The sequence below is a fragment of the Hippocampus bargibanti genome, linkage group LG06, assembly GCF_051943395.1.
Source record: "Hippocampus bargibanti isolate YZ-2025 linkage group LG06, ASM5194339v1, whole genome shotgun sequence".
Taxonomy (NCBI): domain Eukaryota; kingdom Metazoa; phylum Chordata; class Actinopteri; order Syngnathiformes; family Syngnathidae; genus Hippocampus; species Hippocampus bargibanti.
The window spans coordinates 23790133-23810033 of record NC_142739.1 but is presented as its reverse complement, the minus strand read 5'-3'; the positions used below and the strand labels follow the sequence as shown (position 1 = coordinate 23810033).

At 37.6% G+C, this 19901-nt stretch overlaps 3 protein-coding genes across 4 annotated transcripts in view; 1 reads left to right on the top strand and 2 right to left on the bottom strand.

Annotated features, from left to right (window-relative positions):
• Positions 1-4722, bottom strand: part of LOC148896870 (uncharacterized) — a 68993-nt gene extending 64271 nt beyond the window's left edge. Inside the window, exons 1-6 of the mRNA XM_088997896.1 lie at positions 4613-4722; positions 4227-4392; positions 3328-3423; positions 2162-2275; positions 1495-1611; positions 913-1411 (exon numbers count right to left, since the gene is read on the bottom strand). Of these exons, the coding sequence (XP_088854022.1) occupies positions 1382-1411; positions 1495-1611; positions 2162-2275; positions 3328-3423; positions 4227-4385 (516 nt within the window). The 5' untranslated portion in view covers positions 4386-4392; positions 4613-4722 and the 3' untranslated portion in view covers positions 913-1381. The remainder of the gene's footprint in view (positions 1-912; positions 1412-1494; positions 1612-2161; positions 2276-3327; positions 3424-4226; positions 4393-4612) is intronic.
• LOC148896869 (uncharacterized) lies at positions 4623-10796 on the top strand. 2 transcript variants are annotated; one of them, XM_088997894.1, is made up of 6 exons: positions 4623-4767; positions 6199-6374; positions 9339-9458; positions 9535-9591; positions 9657-9761; positions 10678-10796. In XM_088997894.1, exons 2-6 carry the CDS (start codon positions 6210-6212, stop codon positions 10777-10779), a joined length of 549 nt encoding a protein of 182 aa, XP_088854020.1. In that variant the 5' UTR covers positions 4623-4767; positions 6199-6209; the 3' UTR covers positions 10780-10796. The 2 variants fall into 2 exon arrangements, with proteins under 2 accessions (XP_088854020.1, XP_088854021.1); XM_088997895.1 differs by having other exon boundaries at positions 4626-4767; positions 9348-9458.
• Positions 10797-10999: 203 nt separating this feature from the next.
• plekhg4b (pleckstrin homology domain containing, family G (with RhoGef domain) member 4B) overlaps positions 11000-19901 on the bottom strand; it is a 43660-nt gene continuing 34758 nt past the window's right edge. Inside the window, exons 19-24 of the mRNA XM_088998492.1 lie at positions 19567-19737; positions 18462-18639; positions 18260-18376; positions 16758-17036; positions 14562-14803; positions 11000-11283 (exon numbers count right to left, since the gene is read on the bottom strand). Of these exons, the coding sequence (XP_088854618.1) occupies positions 11278-11283; positions 14562-14803; positions 16758-17036; positions 18260-18376; positions 18462-18639; positions 19567-19737 (993 nt within the window). The 3' untranslated portion in view covers positions 11000-11277. The remainder of the gene's footprint in view (positions 11284-14561; positions 14804-16757; positions 17037-18259; positions 18377-18461; positions 18640-19566; positions 19738-19901) is intronic.

The window sequence follows — 19901 nt, the reverse complement described above, 5'->3', positions numbered from 1 at the left end:
TGTGGTGTGCCTTAAATTTGGAAAACGTTTACATATTTCTATATTATATTTGGAAAACCTTTTTCTTTCATTTGAAGGTCCGCCTTTCTACTGTAGCATCTACTCGTTTCTGATTAAAGCATCATACTCTGGTGTACCTTCCCCCGTAAAAGAAGTAGTGCGCTACACGTGCCTCTGTTATAGCGCCTTATAATGTGTTGGGCCTTCTATATGGAAAACTAATATATTTATATCATATATTTGGAAAACATTTTTCATTCATTGAAGGTGTGTTTTATAATCCGGTGCGCCTTATATATGGAAAATGTTTGAAAATACACAATTCATTGAGGGTGCGCCTTATATACCGGAAAATACAGTACATTGATTATAATGGGAAATGTTTCGGTTTTTGACCAAATCGGTCTTCGAGCATGGTACTGGAACGGATTATGGATGAAAACTGAGGTTTGACTTTACGTATTTCAATTTAAACCTCATCATCAGTTGCGCCTGATGGAAATAGTATAGTACAGTGAGACCTCAACTTACGAACTTAATTGGTTCAAAGACAGAGTGTGTAAGGCGAAAAGTGTGTATCTAAAAAAAAATTCTCATAGGAAACCATTAAAATGGGAATAATCCATTCCCGGATTTCCATAAAATATATTTTTCAACTAAATAAGCCTAAAAAAACTGCACCAAACATACCTTATTCTATGTATAATAAATGTGCTATTGTATTGTAATGAAAGAAATACACTGCATTGTATCATAAAGTCACTTTATTTACATTTGTGATGGTCATTTATGGCTTGATGGAATGGCGTTGGAGGTCGAAGGTCAAAGGGAATTGCTGTTTGGAAAGAGAGGCGCATTACATGACGACTGTAATTAAAGAAATAAACTGTGCTGTAAAATAGTTTTATTTACCTTTTTGATGGTCGATGGCTTATGGAAGGAGAGTCACCTTCCATAAGGACTGTTGGTAACTTAACCTCTGGTGCTGTTCGGTCGTGTGCTTCCGCCGAAGATCACTCCGCCAGCCGTGGTGGGTGTGTATTATGAAAATAGTGCTTATTATAAGGTTTAATTTTCATAAATTTGACGTTTGTAAGACGAAAAGTTTGTAAGATAAGGTGTTTGTAAGTTGAGGTCTCACTGTATATGGAAAAAGTATGAAAAGACACCATTAATTCGGGGTACACCTTATACTCTGGAAAATACTGTAATTCACATACAAACAAGCAATGCATGTACAGAGACAAACATTTTGAAATGTGACAACAACAAAACATGATGGCTTATAGTATACACTCATATGTTGTCAGGTAGACAACACTGATGCGCTAATATTACTCAAAAGCAGTTGATCTTGTTAGGTTGTCATTGCATCAGCTTGTTAATCCTCCCGTTTCATCTGAACAATAGGCTGCAGGTGAAAGTGCTCAGCATTAGTTTAATTGTTCCAAATTAGTTTGAAGGTAAAGTACATAAAATATAAGGCAACTTTACCAGCATGTTAAAATGTTGTCTGCACACGGCTTTACTCTGCCAGAAGATCAGAAATAAGGCCATCAAGCACTGAACCACAAACAGGCCTGCAGCCGTTGCCTTGATTCCTTTTTGCATCTATGGAAAAAGAACAGAGCAATAATAATAATAATAATAATAATAATAATAATAATAATAATACATTTCATTTTTCAGAATCAAAATCACCTTTATTGCCAAGTATGTAGAACACACAAGGAATTTGTTTCCGGTAGAACACGCTACACTAGTATCATCACCCAAAAAATTGCAAAGAGGTACTATACAGTTCCATTTGGGCTACTGTTTAAAGAGCTAATGGTTTGAGGGAAGAAGCTGTTTAAATGTCTGCTGAATTTGGTGCGCATTTCAAAACTCTCAAGGTCACTTTACAGTACCAGGATAAATTTTCCTGTGGGCGAGCAGCGGCAGCTACATGCGCCAGCGTTCACTCAACCCAGAAGTAACTCAGATAGAATAGTAAGACAAATAGATAGAAAGCTAGCTAGCAAGCAAATAGATAGCTAATAGCTAGCGAATAGATAGCTAATAGCTAGCAAATAGATAGCTTTTAGCCAGCGAATATATAGCCATCTCATATCGAGCCTTCCAGCCAGAAGTAAAAATCCAAATACTGTATTGAACTTACCTTGAGCTCATGTGAGGTAACCTCCTGAAATAAGCGGTGGTCGAGCAGAAAAAGGCAAAGTAACACAACTGACTCCATGAAGCTGATGAGGTTCAGACAGAACGACACTTTGGCCTAGAGAAGAAAAAAAAACAACCCTTAAAGGACAACCGACGTCACTTTTTTGTTTTTTAACTGACACCAGAAAAACGTTTTATAGCATCCAAAATACCCAAAACATGCAGTATGATATTTTTAGTCAAAGGCAAAACACCAATAAAAATGACTTAAAGTGTCCAAAATCTGCAAAAAATTGAGCTGCGAATTGGGCATTTTCAGAAAGTCCCGCCCCCATTTCGTGACGTCACACCAAGACGTCTTGCATTGCTTGCGAATCAAAACAATGGCTTCAGATTCGGAGAATATGCTTTCTTGTTACACATTCAGTGATGAATATGATTCAAATAGTTCTGAAGAGCAAAGCATACATGTTTGCAATCGATTAAAGTTTATTAAAAATTTATTTGGGCCATTTTGAGGCAACACTGGGGGACAATCTCTCACAAAAAAGAGGCACAAAATGGCGACATCCTGTGACAACCTCCATTTCCACAGGCTGATAAATTCTTAAATGGCGCTTGGACGCCCTCTGGCGGCTTTTGGGTGCAACACGAGGTCCCCAGACCAAACAACTACAGCAAAATACATTGACATGATGGAAGGACAATGCGAGAATGTACGGTCAGTGGGTGGTCCTTTAGTGACGTCACGTACGGATTCGTCACCAACTCAAAAACAAGACTCCCTGAATATTCAGCATGAGTCTTAAAACGTAAAATATAGCTATATGCGGTGGAATCTTATTAAAATACGCTCAGTAGAAGTCATTTGAAGTGATTTTACAAATTATGGACACAACTTGTCCGGGGACGTCGGTTGTCCTTTAAAGCCGCAAAAACATTTTTACCATCCAAAACAACACTCCTGAAACAACACAATTAAAGACCATTTCCCCCTCACAGTCTACTTACCACCCGCATGTTGGGGCCACATCCTGTCGCATAGGTCAGCGTTCCACACAGCACAAACGAACAGTGATAAAATATACGAACCGAGTGAAAACAAAAAAAATAGCGCATATCATGTGAAAATAAATGAAAAAGGGATGAGAGCGGAATAGTATTTACCAGAAAACTAGGAAAGATCAGGAGCATATCAGCGGAACTCTGATAGAACATCAGACCTTGACCGACAAGTGAGACTCCAGCAAGACATTGTGCTGCCTGCATATTGAAAAAAAGAAGAGGAATTAGCATCCGTTGACAGCACTAATCCTAAACAACTTTTCTTGGGAAATGATCTGATTTCCCTCAATTGGGCAAGAAATGATTATTTATTTATAACAAACAGCATCATGAAACAAGGCTGATTTCAATCACTTCAGTGCTCAGTGGATGGCCGTGAGGTATTCCGGCATCACTATGGAGTTTGAAATTTTTTCCTCCAGGGATATCGGGCCGTCAGTATCCCAGCAGGAGTGCACTGTGGCCCATAGGTCACCTGAAAACTATGAAAAAAAAAAATAGGCTTCCACAAGAAAAAAAATATATATATATATATATATATATATATATATATATATATATATATATATATATATATATATATATATATATATATATATATATATATATATATATATATATATATATATATACTATAAAGCGATTAAACCATTTTATCAATTAAGATGTGTAATTAATTGATCAAATTTTACTCCCACCTAAAAATTGCTGAGAAAAACCCTATTATTATTTTCAATTCATTACATTATTGAGACGGATTTAAAAAGGTGGTAGGATAAAGTTGTTGTTTTTCAACAAATTTGGACAGATGTCGTCATCACCATTAACTATCTGCTGTATTGGAAACCAGTCCCAAGTCTTACATGCAACTTTTAGTTTTGACCACGAGGGGGAATATCACGATTTTGTTTTTGTAAATCTGCAAAAATTAACATCAATAGAACAAATAAAACAGAACATCAGGTCCAACACTGAACATAAAGACACACATGCACACTTACTCCAAGAGGCTTTGGGAATCCATTGTAAACAAAAACCTTGAACGTATCTCGGAATACACAATGTAACTCTCCCAGCATCACATGGCTGCGTCTTTCGCTGTCCATCCTGATGGGAATATTGATGATTATGGAGTCGTCACACACAAAGCTTTTCCTCATTGTCCTTCTGTAAGACGAAAGATCACACTGTGATTTTTGGGCGTTGATCCATTAAAAGCAACAAATTTATGATTTACCGTTCATCCATTGAGTTTAACAAGGAAATAATGATGGGGATGACTTTCACTCAAGCGTAGAATGAATACATGGAATTGAAACCTTGAAAAATGACCCCAAATAATATGGCACACTACCTCATATGTTGCAAAGTGAGGATCAGTACATACCATAAAATACACGCTTTCAGGTCACGCAGGATGGATGATCTTGCAGCCAAGTGTCAAGTGAGGAAGTGACAAGTGTGACCCTTTCGTCACATCTTCTCACATCGAATTCTAGTTTAGAAAAGAACTTCTTGAAGGGACAACTACATTCTGACAAGGTAAGTCAAAATACTCCTGCACACATTCACATCTCAAATCTTGACTAAACGCAGACCATGTTAGATCAAGATCAAGATTTGAAAGATTTGATTCAATGAAGTTTACCCGACATTTCACTGTACTCAAATGCAGTTTTCATGGAGTATTATTAAAATAACAAATTTTGTTAAAAAAAACCTCAATTTCTGTGCGCTAAAACTATATTTTGCAACATCAAATATATCAAACACTTCAGTCGTGGTACAAAGCCACAAGGAAATTTCAAATGAATCTTTAAAAGTTGAACTTCATGTACTTTCAATAAACTGCCTGAAATTTCAATTAACACAATTACAAAAATGTTAAAAATGTGACCAAAAACATTTTTTTCCCTGATGGTTATGATAATTCGCACAAGTGCCCGATTGCCATAGAATATACATCGCAGGTGTCAAAGTTAAGGCCCGGGGGCCAAATCTGGCCCGTCACATGATACGTATGCATATGTGGAACTGTCGCGATTTGGAATTGAACCGGATTTACGTGGGACAAGGGATGTGAGACATTCTCTTTTCATCAATGGATGCTACAGCTTCGTGTTTGCTTTCAACATTTAGCTTGTAGCAGACGTGCCCATTCCACCATGACGTCTCTGATGCACTGATGAAAAAGACGCTTTGATCCTCTCTTCTTTCATCTAGAACTGCTTCATACAACAAAGATGGTGCACCGAGTGCTTAAGATTGACTGTGTCTTTCGGATTGGATTGGATGTACCTTTATTCGTGTCGCAGTGGAGAAATTCACATTTCACAGCAGCAAAGTTATGAATGGAAGGGAAAAGGAAAGAAAGAAGTAGAAAAACAAAATACAGGAGCTTTTGTGTTGTGTCACATTATTTGTTAAGCAGTTTTTATGTTATTTTGACTTCAAGATGGCGCCTCAAGTGTAGCTGCCTTTCCAGCAGTTCCTGTATTTTGTTTTTCTACTTCTTCCTATCCTTTCATTACTTTCATTACTTTGCTGCTGTGAATTGTCAATTCCTACAGTGTGAGTCTAATAAAGGATAAATCAATCTAATCCAATCCATTTTTTCAGCCCGCAATAGCTAATTAAACATGTGAAATTCCATGATGCTTGCTAAAGTCCCAACTAAAATTTCAAATTGTCGTTTGTACACGACAATAACAGTCATTATTTAAGACCTAAATTTTGAAAACAAGTTATGAATTAATTTGTTGTGTGCTCTATATGTAATATGTGGAGGGGATTAAACAATCTAATAGCTTTCCCAAATTCATAACGGTTCTCGAGAGGAAACTTAAAATGTGGTCCATGGCAAAAATGACTTTGACACTTTAGCCTTAGGACATTCCCAATAACATAAAATAAATGAAAATATGGAGGAGCTCACAACGGGAAAAAAAACATATTTTGATGATATATTTGCAGGTGAGTGGCGCATGGCTTGTTCACATGTTAAAATGGTCATCCAAGAAGATGAACAAGGCCTGTGGACAGACGATGAGAAATTACCAAATCTGCTACAATACAAAGCCACACAGGTCACAGAGGAGGAGAAAGAGGTTTTGAATGACTTGCTACAGACCAAAACTGCTGTCATCGGGGTAAGGCCGACCCGCATGGATGATATGATCAATGTCACTGGAGGTGTTGTCGTGGATGTATATTTTTTATTCCCGGGTCAGGATCTTTCAGGACAGTTGGTTTTTAATTTCATTTTGAATTCAGTTACTGTATTTTCCAGTGTACAAAGGGCACCCAAAAGCCTTGGTTTTCTTCAAAAGATGACTCCGCTACTAATATGCCAGTGCGCCTGATATGAGAAGTAATATTGAGCCACAACAGGTTTCGCAACTACTGTCAGCAGCCAGCGACTTCATTTCCCCCTTTAGAAGAAGTAGTGCGTAACCCCAGCCTCTACTGTAGCACCTCATAATGTGCCTTATATTTGCAAAACTTTTATGTATTTATATATTATATTTGAGAAAAAAAAACATTCATTGAAGGTGCGCCTTGTCATCCGGTGCGCCTTATACGTATGTTTTATTAACGAATTATTCTCATTTTAAAGGTTTCCTATGGGAAATTAATTTTTGGGATACACACTTTTCGCCTTACACACTCTGTCTGGGAACCAATTAAGTTCGTAAGCCAAGGTATCACTGTATATTGAAAAAGTTTGAGAATAAACAATTCATTGGGGGTGCGCCTTATAATAATCATACATTTCATTTATAAGTGCTTTTCAAAACTTGTTTTCAAACCAGAGCCCTGGAAGAATCCGAGTGAATGTTGTATTATGAAAAAAGTTTGACATATTCGATACACAGACAGGTACTGTAGATAGTTTTGCGGTTTATGGTTAAAGGATGTCCAGCCTATTTGAAAGTCAGCAACAGGAAACCGCTTCGGTTTCTTGTAGTCTTTCTCTTAAATGATACAAAAAATAAAAGGTTGCATGCATTGACTGATATACTTTTATTGCAACAAAAAAAAAAAATAGTGCAGGTAATTTTTTTAACTCATTCACTGCCAGACGATGTGCAAAAATGTGTCCACTCCAGTGCCAGGTTTTTCATCATTTTTACTCAAATTCCAGGATCCACAAAATATTGAGTTTTAGGAGTATATAGACATTCAATTCAGCGTAAGAAACCTTCAACTCTCTTCTTTCATCAGAAAAAAAGTTAATTCCCAAGTTATATGGATCCTGAGTTATCTGAGATTGAAATGGGGGAGACTGTACAAAATACACTACAATACAATACATATTGATTTATATAGCGCTTTAACAACAAGCTGAAGCAGTAACAAAGCGCTAACATGGACAAAAGGCAAATGCTGCCCCCTCGTAGAAGAGAAAAACTTTGCCAGAGGTCTGACCCGCTCCAGAATAAATTCGGGAATGGCAGGGAATGAGTTAATAATCATTTTCATGTTATCAAAAAGCGACTGAATGAGATGTTTTACTCAAGTTTTATTTAAAGCAAGTGTGCACATTTTTTTAGATTTTACATTTTCTCAGCCTATCAACATTTGTGAGCAGCAGTATGGCTTCATGCCAAAAAAGAGTACGACAGATGCAGTGTTTGCTTTAAGAATGCTGATAGAGAAGTACAGAGACGGTCAGAAGGAATTGCATTGTGTCTTTGTAGATCTGGAGAAAGCGTCTGACTGGGTGCCTAGAGAAGAGCTGTGGTATTGCATGAGGAAGTCGCGAGTGACAGAAAAGTATGTCAGAGCGGTGCAAGACATGCATCATGACTGTAAGACAGTTGTGAGGTGTGCTGTCGGTGTGACGGAGGAATTCAAGGTGGAGGTGGGACTCCACCAGAGTCAGCTCTGAGCCCCTTCTTATTTGCTATGGTGATGGACAGGCTGACAGACGATGTTAGACAAGAATCTCCTTGGACCATGATGTTTGCAGATGACATTGTGATCTGTAGCGAGAACGGGGAACAGGTGGCGGAGAAACTAGAGAGGTGGAGATATGCCCTTGAAAGGAGAGGAATGAAGATCAGTCACAGCAAGACTGAATATATGTGTGTGAATGAGAGGGATCCAAGTGCAAGAGTGATGCTACAGGGACAAGAGATAAAGAAGGTGGAGGATCTTAAGTACTTGGGGTCAACTGTCCAGAGCAATGGAGAGTGTGGAAAAGAGGTGAAGAAGCGTGTCCAGGCAGGCTGGAGCGGCTGGAGAAAAATGTCATGTGTGATGTGTGATAGGAGGGTTTCAGTTAGAATGAAAGGAAAAGTGTATAAAACGGTGGTGAGACCAGCCATGATGTTTGGACTGGAGACAGTGCCACTGAAGAAAAGACAGGAAGCAGAGCTGGAGGTAGCAGAGCTGAAGATGTTGAGGTTTTCTTTGGGAGTGACCAGGTTGGATAGGATCAGGAATGAATATATCAGAGGGACAACTCATATTAGAGGCTTTGGAGAGAAAGTCAGAGAGGCCAGACTGAGATGGTTTGGACATGTCCAGAGGAGAGAGAGTGACTATATCGGGAGAAGGATGCTGAGCCTTGAACTGCCAGGCAGGAGACCGAGAGGAAGACCGAAGAGGAGGTTTATGGATGTGGTCCAAGAGGACATGCAGGTAGCTGGTGTGAGAGAAGAGGATGCGCAAAACCGGGATAGATGGAGGACATTGATTCGCTGTGGCGACCCCTGAAGGGAAAAGCCGAAAGGAAAAGAAGAAGACATTTTCTCAGCCTATCACACTTCAGTATTTCACATATTTTAGTAACATCTCTATTTATTCTTCATTTATATCAAGGCTGTCAAAGTCTTTTTTTGCCGCAGGCCACATTGTAGATACAGTTTCCTGTCAGGGGGGCGAATATTTAATCCTCTCCATAATGACTGTTTTGTTATTTTAATTTTAAATTTTGATTCGGACTAGCATCATGAACATTAGCTTGCATCATGGAACTTTAGCTAGCATCATGGAACTTGACATGCTGGATTTGCTTTCACTGGCCGAATAAAATGATGTGGTGGGCCAGATTTGGCCCCACAGCCTTGACTTTGACACCTGTGATTTATATGACTCAATTGTTGCAGTCCCTGCAGATTGTCAGTGGACTGCCCAGTGTTGGAATTGGTCTTACGATGGCGATAAGCTTGAGGATGAATGAGTCACTCGTCACACTCTTCCGAGTTGCTCACGTGACCGGGATCCTTGTAAGAAATCGATTTTTGTTCTGTTATTTTTTTAAAAGATTTGTATCCAATCCTTTGAAAGTCTACTGCTTTTCAGTTCATTATTGCAGGAGTGGTTTCCAGCATACTGATAAGATATCCGGTTTTAGTTACTTTAAGTAAGTCTGTTTCCGCCACATGTATGTCCTTTAATTGAAATAACGACAGTGTTTCTTCTAGGTATCCCTTTTCATCAACAAATCCTGTATCGTTTTTGCAATCATTGCCATCGGTTTGATAACCACTGATCTGATGCAATTGCCACAAAAAGGAAATTATTTGAAGGTGAGAGTGATTTTCAAAAAAATAAATACATGAATACGGACGCTCCCCACCTTACGAACGCGATACGTTCCGAGCGGTCATTCGTAAGGTGAATTTGTTCATAAGTTGCTTCACTGCTATAGTTTGTATGGAATTTATGTTTAAGGTTTATATAAGTATGTTTCAGGTTTATATTAGTGTGTTTAGGGCTTGTATAAGTAAACTGTATTGGTTTGTACTGAAAAAAATAAACATTTCATAAAATATATGCTCTATAAAGTATAAAGATATGTACATGTACAACTTGAGAGAATACTACATATGTTACTACAAAAATGTTTGAATGTACCGTTGTTTGTAACTCGAATGTTCGTAAGAAGGTGGTGAATTTGTTTGTAAGTTGCTTTATTGCTATATTTTGGATGGAATGTTTAAGTCAAACACTAAACTGTGAAGTATAAAACACAGACGCTCTAACAGTCATTAAAATAAATTCACACCTACTGTAGTACGGCGACATATATCCTTGGGTCATCAGTAAGCCATTACTTTTTGGATATTCATCGTGTCTTCCTGGAGAGTCGACTTGGAGGTGGGGTTTCCTCCCCGCCCACTTACTCTACTCAGTCAATCGTAAACGAACTCAGCGTATCAGGGCTTGAACTCGTTCGCAACATTTCAGCATAGCCGGCCGCTGATTGGTCAGCCTTTGTGTCCGTCGCGTAATGCATTTATGTTCGTGCATGTAGCACGGTACGCATTCAATCGCAAGCGAGGTCGACTGGAAAAAGGCGTGTAATACAAAATCTAACTTACAGCATCTACCGTACCCGCAAATATGTTCGTATGTACCGTTATTCTTAAATCGAATATTCGTAAATTGAGGAGCGTCTGTAAACGTCGCACGATTAATCCTAAACTCCAAATGTCTTCGTAGATGGTGGTGATGGAACTTTGCATTTTGGGATTTCAGCTTTTACTCAGTGTCATTCTCTGCATGTGCATCTCCCAAGGGAAATCCGTCACGTTGAATAATTAAACACATTTGCAAACCAATGTTCGAATTGTGAAGACTGCCCAGTGTCATTTTTTTCCATCTCAATCTTTAGGGGAGTTTAAGAAAAAAATGGGGTCAAATATGTGCTCTGAAAGCCACATTCTACCACCCACAAAGCTTTTTTGCGACATACTATATTGTGGTTGCTCGCTGTGTATCTGTCACTGACTCATAATATTACAGACAAATAATAAACACAACAAATCATTTCATACAAACTTTTTTTAATCATCTGTACAAGTCTCACAAGGCTGGACAGCAAACAAAAATAATCACCTGCAATTTTGTGTCATTTGTCTGCCAGCAATTAGTAAATTACACAATGATAATAATGGCAACAGCAACAATAGAAAAAAAAAACATCTACAATATTAACACAGGAGTACCATCGTGGTGGTGTCTACTTTTTGTCTTTTTGAAATTCAAATTTCAATTGAACATGGTGTCAGGTCTTCATTGCAATTTTGCTCTGTCGGAACTTCACAGCTGCAAAGACAAAAAAAATAAGAAGTTTTTAGTACACGCCGAGACTATTAAAATGGAGTTTGCATGCAAGCTGTTGTGACTTTTGTAACAAATGACGCTGAATGTGAGCAAAACCTTTTTTGGGTGACATATCACATTCACGTAACATTTTATGAACCCAAAGTCAACCATTGGTTTCAAAAATGAATATATTACAGTGGTTACAAAGTACCCACACACCCCTTGTTTAATTACTGGGCTTTTGACTCCCAGTATAAATCATTGCAATAATCATTGCAATAATATGACCTATAACTCAATTGAAAAGAACAAACCTTCAATCCAAATACCGTAATGTATGTGTAAGGGTGCATAAATGATAAATGGCACGCCCATTTCCCGATAATGGCTGTATTTTTAAGAAAGAACCCATCACAATGAGAGCCGGCAAACATCTATCACCCTTGAAAGTGCTTTGAGTTTACCACAAATACATTCCAAATACTTCTTTAAAGGACAACCAATACCATTTTTTTTGTTTCCTAACTAACATCAGAAAAACGTTTTATAGCATATAAAATACCCAAAACATGCAGGCAGATATTTTTAGTCAAATGCAAAACACCAATAAAAATGACTTAAAGTTGCTAAAATTGCAAAAAATTGAGCTGCGAATTGGGGATTTTCAAAAAGTCCCGCCCCCAGTTCGTGACGTCACGCCAATACGTCTTGCATTGCTGCAGAATCAAAACAATGGCTTCAGATTCAGAGAATATGCTTTCTTGTTACACATCCAGTTATGAATATGATTCAAATAGTTCTGAAGAGGAAAGCATACATGTTTGCAATCGATGAAAGAATTTATTCCGTGTCATTTTGAGGCATCTGGACTGCAATGTAGCATCCCAGAAAAGAGGCAGAAAAATGGCGACCAGCTCCTGTGAGGAATGAATCAGCCCGTTTCCACAGGCTGATAAATTCCTTCCATGGAGCTTGAACACCCTCTTCTGGCGGCTTTTTGGTGCAACATGAGGTTTTCAGACCAAACAAGTACATCAAAATACATTGACGTGATGGAAGGACTGCTACAATGTGTCTTTTTTTCGGTCAGGGGCGTTCCTTTAGTGACGTCACGTACGGACTCGTCACCAACTCAAGAACAAGACTTCCTGAATATTCAGCGCGAGTCTTAAAATGTAAAATATAGCTACAGTAAAGTCTCGTTATATCGATATCGGATATATCGATAGTCCCGGTTATATCGATACTATTTCTATGCACGCACGGAGAAAATTACATGCAAACAGGGTCGGATATATCGATAGTCCCGGTTATATCGATATTTTTTCGGACTCCCTTGAATATCGATATAACGAGACTTTACTGTATATGCGGTGGAATCTTATTAAAATACGCTCAGTAGAAGTCATTTGAAGCCATTTTACAAATTATGGACACAACTTGTCCGGAGACATCGGTTGTCCTTTAAAGTGCTTACAGTTTACCACAAATAAATTTCAGATGCTTTCCTTGACATTTTTAATTTGTTTTTTAGTTCAAGGCTTTACGCTAACACATACTGCTACAGGCATGTGCAACTATATTTTTATTTTTTATTTTTACTTCAAGACCAAACGGAAATACATAAGTATCTTTTTTTAAATGATTCATCTCCATTCTTGTAAGGATCTGGCATTTGAACAGGGGTATGTAGACATATGATAACCACTGTACCTTAAAAAAAATCACTACATGCATTCAAGAGCATGCATGTGTGCACATACAATCAGTTCAATAATGACAAGCAGGTAAAAAACACCCAATAGAATCAAAGCATTCAAACCCACATGACCATGCATGCTTTTCACACGCATTTTATTAGTAACAAGGCCATGTGTCATCGTCATGGTCGTTGAACAGGCTATTAACACGACCACAGCGGTGACGCCGAATACTTACTGAGCACAGTTTTAAGTCACACCACAGTAGAGAGGCCTACTGCGATATGAGAAGTCTGGCTCTGGTAAAAAAAAAAAAAAACAAGACGGCAAAAAAGTGGAGTCTTTAAACTGAGCTACAAGCTACCTTCAGGACTCAAAGATTTATTTTTCGACCCTGGGTCATATATAAATTCTATTTTGAGATGCAAATGACCATATTTGGAAATGCAAAGGTCAGTCCAAATGGATGCTGAAATTAATGTCATGGTCATGTCCTTCATACATTCAATTCTCAATACAGTTCATGTTGATTTTATCATTACAAAATACTGTGGAATTAAAATTCAGTGAATGATTAAAAAAATAATAATAATACTTGGCACTTTTTAAGCAATGAGAGAAATGACGCCTTTGTAATTATAGTCATTCTTATTCTTATTCTTATTCTTATTCTTATTCTTATTCTTATTCTTATTCTTATTCTTAGTAGTAGTAGTATAAAGTGACCTTGAGGTTTTGAAAGTCTCTTATAAATGAAATGTGTTATTATTATTATTATTATTATTATTATTATTAGTAGTAGTAGTAGTAGTAGTAGTAGTAGTAGTAGTAGTAGTAGTAGTAATTTGACTATTATTAGCATTATTACTATTACTATTATTAGTATTATTACTATTACTATTACTATTACTATTACTGTTACTGCTACTATTACTATTACTATTACTATTACTATTACTATTACTATTACTATTATTACTATTACTATTATTACTATTATTATTATTACTATTATTATTATTATTATTATTATTATTATTATTATTGATGTCTCTTTTACAAATTCACCAAAAGCTGCTGACTTTGGTTCAAGAACAAAGGAAAAAAAACACTGATCTCAATATACTTGACATTTATTGTGCTTTACAGTATTTAATAAACGCTGCTTTTTTATGTGGCTCATTTGAATATTCACATTTACACTCACTTTTGCCTGATGAGAGCATTTTTAAAATAAATAAATAAAGAAAATCATACTTTAAAACCTTGATTCTGAAGGGGTTGTATGAATACGCTGAGCTAACCAATTCGGGAATGGCGCTCTACATCCTATTTTCAATTCCCGAATAAATTTGTGAATGGCAGTGAATGAGTTAACGTTCAAACGGTGCATCACGTTACAGTGGTGTATAAAATCCTTCAAATATCTTTGAGGAATAAATCCCCTGTCTGCGCTATCTTATTTTAATCGTCATGAAAACATTAATTGGAGAGCTCAAGGTTATTTAAGGTGAGGCTTAATAAATAAAAGTTTGGAGAAGCACTGATTTAAAACAAGGAGGCAAAGTTATGACTCACTGCTGTGATGAACTTGTTTCCCTGCGGGTGGAGATCTTCACTTATGGAGAAGAGGGAGGAGGCCTGCGCAGAGGGAGTGGGCACAGAGGAGCACAGGAAGGAGGAGGATTCCTCGTTGTTATTGTTGTTGTTGTTGTACGAATCCAGCAGCCCGTCGGCGGGTCCGGGTAAGGTCAAAGTGCTCAGGCCGGTTACGCTGTCATTGGAAGTGCATTGGGACGACGTCTCGGAACTCTCCGTGACTGACATACAACACACAGCAAACATTTCCTTATCACGACAAATAGCGTGAGTCATCATTTGTGCTGTAGAGGCAAGTTGAGGCAGCGTCATGGTTTTGTTACCGTGATTAATTGGCATAAACACCTCTTGTGTAACATTGTGTTGAGCAAATATAAAGCAAAAAGGAGTTGATAAAAAAACATGTTCATTTTCTTAAACATGACTGACTTTGTCGTCTGTGTAAGCTCTCAGTCGTACAGGAGTGGTCCATCGATGAAAAGGTTTCTTCTGCCGTCATCTGTACTTCTTTGAAGGTGTCGAACGTTTTGCTGCTCATCCAAAAAGCTTCGTCAGTGAACTAAAATTGTGCTGGGAGCTCTGGCCCTATATATATGTCCCTAATGTCCAGAGGTGGCGGTGCCAGACCACCGCTTTTGTAAAAGAGCAAAACCCTTCACTAAATCGCCATGGTGGTTTGAGGTTCAATTTGGATCGTGCTTACAACAGACTTCTTCGATCATTACCACGTAGGCTTCGTCATGCTGACGAGGTGATATCAGAGCAAATGGCGCCATCATGGCCAGTCACAGACATAATCAGACGGGACAAAAGAAGTAATCAGATTACCTTCAGGGAATAGTCCTCTGCTCCCCCAACCGTAGAGCAGAGACCTATCAAAGCAGAGATCTTACACCGCCACCTATGGACAGTAGGGATATCTCTCTCTCTCTCTCTCTCTCTCTCTCTCTCTCTCTCTCTCTCTCTCTCTCTCTCTCTCTCTCTCTCTCTCTCTTTCTGTGTCTCTTTCTGTGTCTCTCTCTCTGACTCTCTCTCTGACTCTTTCTCTGACTCTCTCTCTGACTCTCTCTCTGACTCTCTCTCTGACTCTCTTTCTCTCTGACTCTCTCTCTGACTCTCTGACTCTCTCTCTGACTCTCTCTCTGACTCTCTCTCTCTCTCTCTGACTCTCTCTCTGACTCTCTGACTCTCTCTCTGACTCTCTCTCTGACTCTCTCTCTCTGACTCTCTCTCTCTGACTCTCTCTCTGACTCTCTCTCTGACTCTCTCTCTGACTCTCTCTCTCTGACTCTCTCTCTCTCTCTCTGACTCTCTCTCTCTGACTCTCTGTCTGACTCTCTGTCTGACTCTCTGACTCTGTCTGACTCTGTCTGACTCTCTAACTCTCTCTCTGACTCTCTCTCTGACTCTCTCTCTGACTCTCTCTCTCTCTCTCTCTCTCTCTCTCTCTCTCTCTCTTTCTGTGTCTCTTTCTGTGTCTCTTTCTGTGTCTCTCTCTCTGACTCTCTCTCTGACTCTTTCTCTGACTCTCTGACTCTCTCTCTGACTCTCTCTCTGACTCTCTCTCTGACTCTCTCTCTGACTCTCTTTCTCTCTGACTCTCTCTCTGACTCTCTGACTCTCTCTCTGACTCTCTCTCTGACTCTCTCTCTCTCTCTCTGACTCTCTCTCTGACTCTCTGACTCTCTCTCTGACTCTCTCTCTCTGACTCTCTCTCTCTGACTCTCTCTCTCTGACTCTCTCTCTGACTCTCTCTCTGACTCTCTCTCTGACTCTCTCTCTGACTCTCTCTCTCTGACTCTCTCTCTCTCTCTCTGACTCTCTCTCTCTGACTCTCTGTCTGACTCTCTGTCTGACTCTGTCTGACTCTCTAACTCTCTCTCTGACTCTCTCTCTGACTCTCTCTCTGACTCTCTCTTTCTCTTCTCTCTCTCTCTCTCTCTCTCTCTCTCTCTCTCTCTCTCTCTCTCTCTCTCTCTCTCTCTCTCAAAGCTAGCAGCACAATTTTAGTTCAATGTTCGACACCTAATAGTTCGACACCTTCAAAGACGTACAGATGATGGCTGAAGAAACCTTTACATGACTGACTTTGTTCTATTCAATTCAATAAAAGTGTTGCATTAGCATGACCAAAATTGCAAAAACTACCGCATGATGTCAAAAATCCCAACTCACGCATGGAGGGCTGACTCCCGCAGTCGTGCTCCAGCTCGTCTTCCTCGATGCAATCGTAAGGCCACTGCGTGAAGGAAGGAACGGTCGCCAGCGGGTAAGGATGACTGTGCGGATGCGAAGGCGAAGAATACAGGTGGAGGTTGAGCGGTCCCAGGAGGGAGGAGGACGATTGGCTGCTTGAGGATGACGTGCTGCTGTTGGAGATGGTGGAGTGAGGTCTCTTGATGGACGCTGAGTATTCGTACGAGGGCACCGCGATGGAAGCTCTCGTCCTACATTCTGTTGGTAATATCGAGGCAAAAGAAGTCAAAGGAAAAGCCAGAAAAGCACATATCTGTGTGTGTTCAATGTGAGGCTGGGTGTAAAAGGAAAACGGTTTTTATTATCTACATCAAAAGATATGTATCGTAAATTATTAAAAGTATTGGATTGGATTGGATTGGATTTGCCTTTATTAGTCTCACAGTGGAGAAATTGCGTATGGATGCAGTTTCACAGATTTTGACATTTCATTTCATGAACCCAGAACAATCTTTTTTTGTTTTTCTAAGACCACCAATTAGTTCTTTTGGGGGCGGGGGGGGGGGGGGGGGGGGTGTTCCAATGATGAAGACTGTGTTATGTTCTTTTTTGTGTTACTGTTTCAAAAGGGGTTAAAGATTATCCATATTACCCTTAAGAATGAATAGGATTTATTTATTTATTTATTTATTCATGATGGTTGGGGTGGTGGTCGCTCTTTTCAAGAAGAAGAAACCGGAGAGTGTGTTACTATTACAATTATGCTATTTTTACATTACAATTAGTCTGTAAAAAGTTAACATAAATAAATACGTACATAAAATAAATAAAAACCTAATATAAATACATAAATAACTAAACTAATGGGTACGTAAATAATGAAAGAAATGAATGAGTGCATGAATAAATAATTAAACACACAATGCATAATAAATAAGTAAATAAATACATAAATACAACAGTATATAAACTAATGACTGTATAAACAAATAAATGAATGAGTGAATGAATAAGTACATAAATAAATAAATAAATAAATAAATAAATAAATAAATAAATAAATAAATAAACTAATTGCTGCATAAATAAAAAAATACATAAATGAATGAGTGTATGAATAAATAAAAAATAAACACACAATTGATAAATACATAGACAAATACATGAATACATACATACACAAATAAACTAATTGGTGGATAAACGGACAACTGTATGAATAACTAAATTAATAAACGCACAGTGCATAAATAGATAAATAAATACAAACATAAATAAACAGTGCATAAATAAATAGATAAAAACATAAATGAAAAATTAAACAAAAACTAATAAATACATAAATAAATGAGTGCACGAATAAATAAATACACACATAATCCATAATGAATAGACAAATAAGTAATACATAAATGAACTAATGGGTGCATAAACATAAATAAATAAATAAATGGGGAGGGGGGAAAAGAACTAAGTCTCACCAGACCCCTTCATGATATAGTCGATGGCTCTGTCATTGATGGCGGCATCACTGGGCTTAATGTCCATGAAAGGCTTGCTTCCAATGCCCATCGAAACCATTTCTTTCATGCGCAACTCTGAAAATCAACATACAGAGTGATTCTTTAAACTAAACGCTAAACCAATGATTGGCTACGTCAGGCAAAAAAAAAAACAACACACCCCTGTTTCGCAAGGCCTGCCTCCACAAGATCTTCCCAATAATGGAAGTCCACACCGCCTTGATCTCCACAGAGCTTGCTTGGAGGATAAACGTGTCCTGGGACTTCCTTCGCCGGAACCAAATCTCAAAGCGCAGACCGCTATCGCCAACATTTTCAGTCATACCTATCTCTGCTGTCTATAAATAAATAAACAAACAAACAAATAAATAAACAACCACACACAAAAGATGGCTGCCACTGCTCACCAGCAGATAAATTGATCCAGTGACTGTAAAGTGTCCTTGTTAGTTTTGAAAGGTGCTTCTAAATTAAATGTTTTATCATCATCATCAGCAGCAGCAGCAGCAGTAATAATAATAACAATAATAATAATAATAATAATAATAATAATAATAATAATAATAATAATAATAATAAATAATATTAGCAATAGCAATAACAATAATAGTAATTATTATAATAATGATAATAATTATTATAATAATAATAATAATAATAATCATCATCATCGTCATCGTCAGCAACAGCAGTAGTAGTAATAATAATTATTATTAGTAATAATAATAATAATAGCAATAGCAATAACAATAATTAATAATTAATAATTAATAATTAATAATTAATAATTAATAATTAATAATTAATAATAATTATTATTAATAAATAAATAAATAAATAAATTTATTATTATTATTATTATTGTTATTATAAAAAATAAAAATAATATATATAATATATATATAATAATAAATAAATAAACAAGTGAATGAACGAATAAATAAATAAATAAATAAATAAATAAATAAATAAATGCACGGATAAATAAATAAATAAATACAGTAAAGTCTCGTTATATCGATATCGGATATATCGATAGTCCCGGTTATATCGATACTATTTCTATGCACGCACGGAGAAAATTACATGCAAACAGCGTCGGATATATCGATAGTCCCGGTTATATCGATATTTTTTCGGACTCCCTTGAATATCGATATAACGAGACTTTACTGTAAATACATAAATAAATAAATAAATAAAAGTCTTTATGCAGTAAAAGCGCTGAAAGACCATCTGACACTTAAACGGAAAAAAACTCTCACCTTGTACGATTGTTTATAGATGTAAATGTCATATCCTCCTTCTATCTTTTTGGTCTTGCTGAAGAGGATGAGGTCCTCAAACAAGAAGACGTGGCGGAGGTATTTCCTGCGTCCACACCAGACGATGAACTCATCTTGGCAGCGAAGTTGACCTTGTTCTTTTAGGTTCACCTAGACAGGAAACACCTCGGGTCAATTGCGTCACACACAATGGAAGTTCTGGTGGGATGTTGACTTCATGCTACTGTATACAAAAGAAAGATGAGATCAAGTACAAAAATACACCGTGGATGAGAGTATTGGGACACAAGCTTCCTTGAAGATTTTCAAGCTTT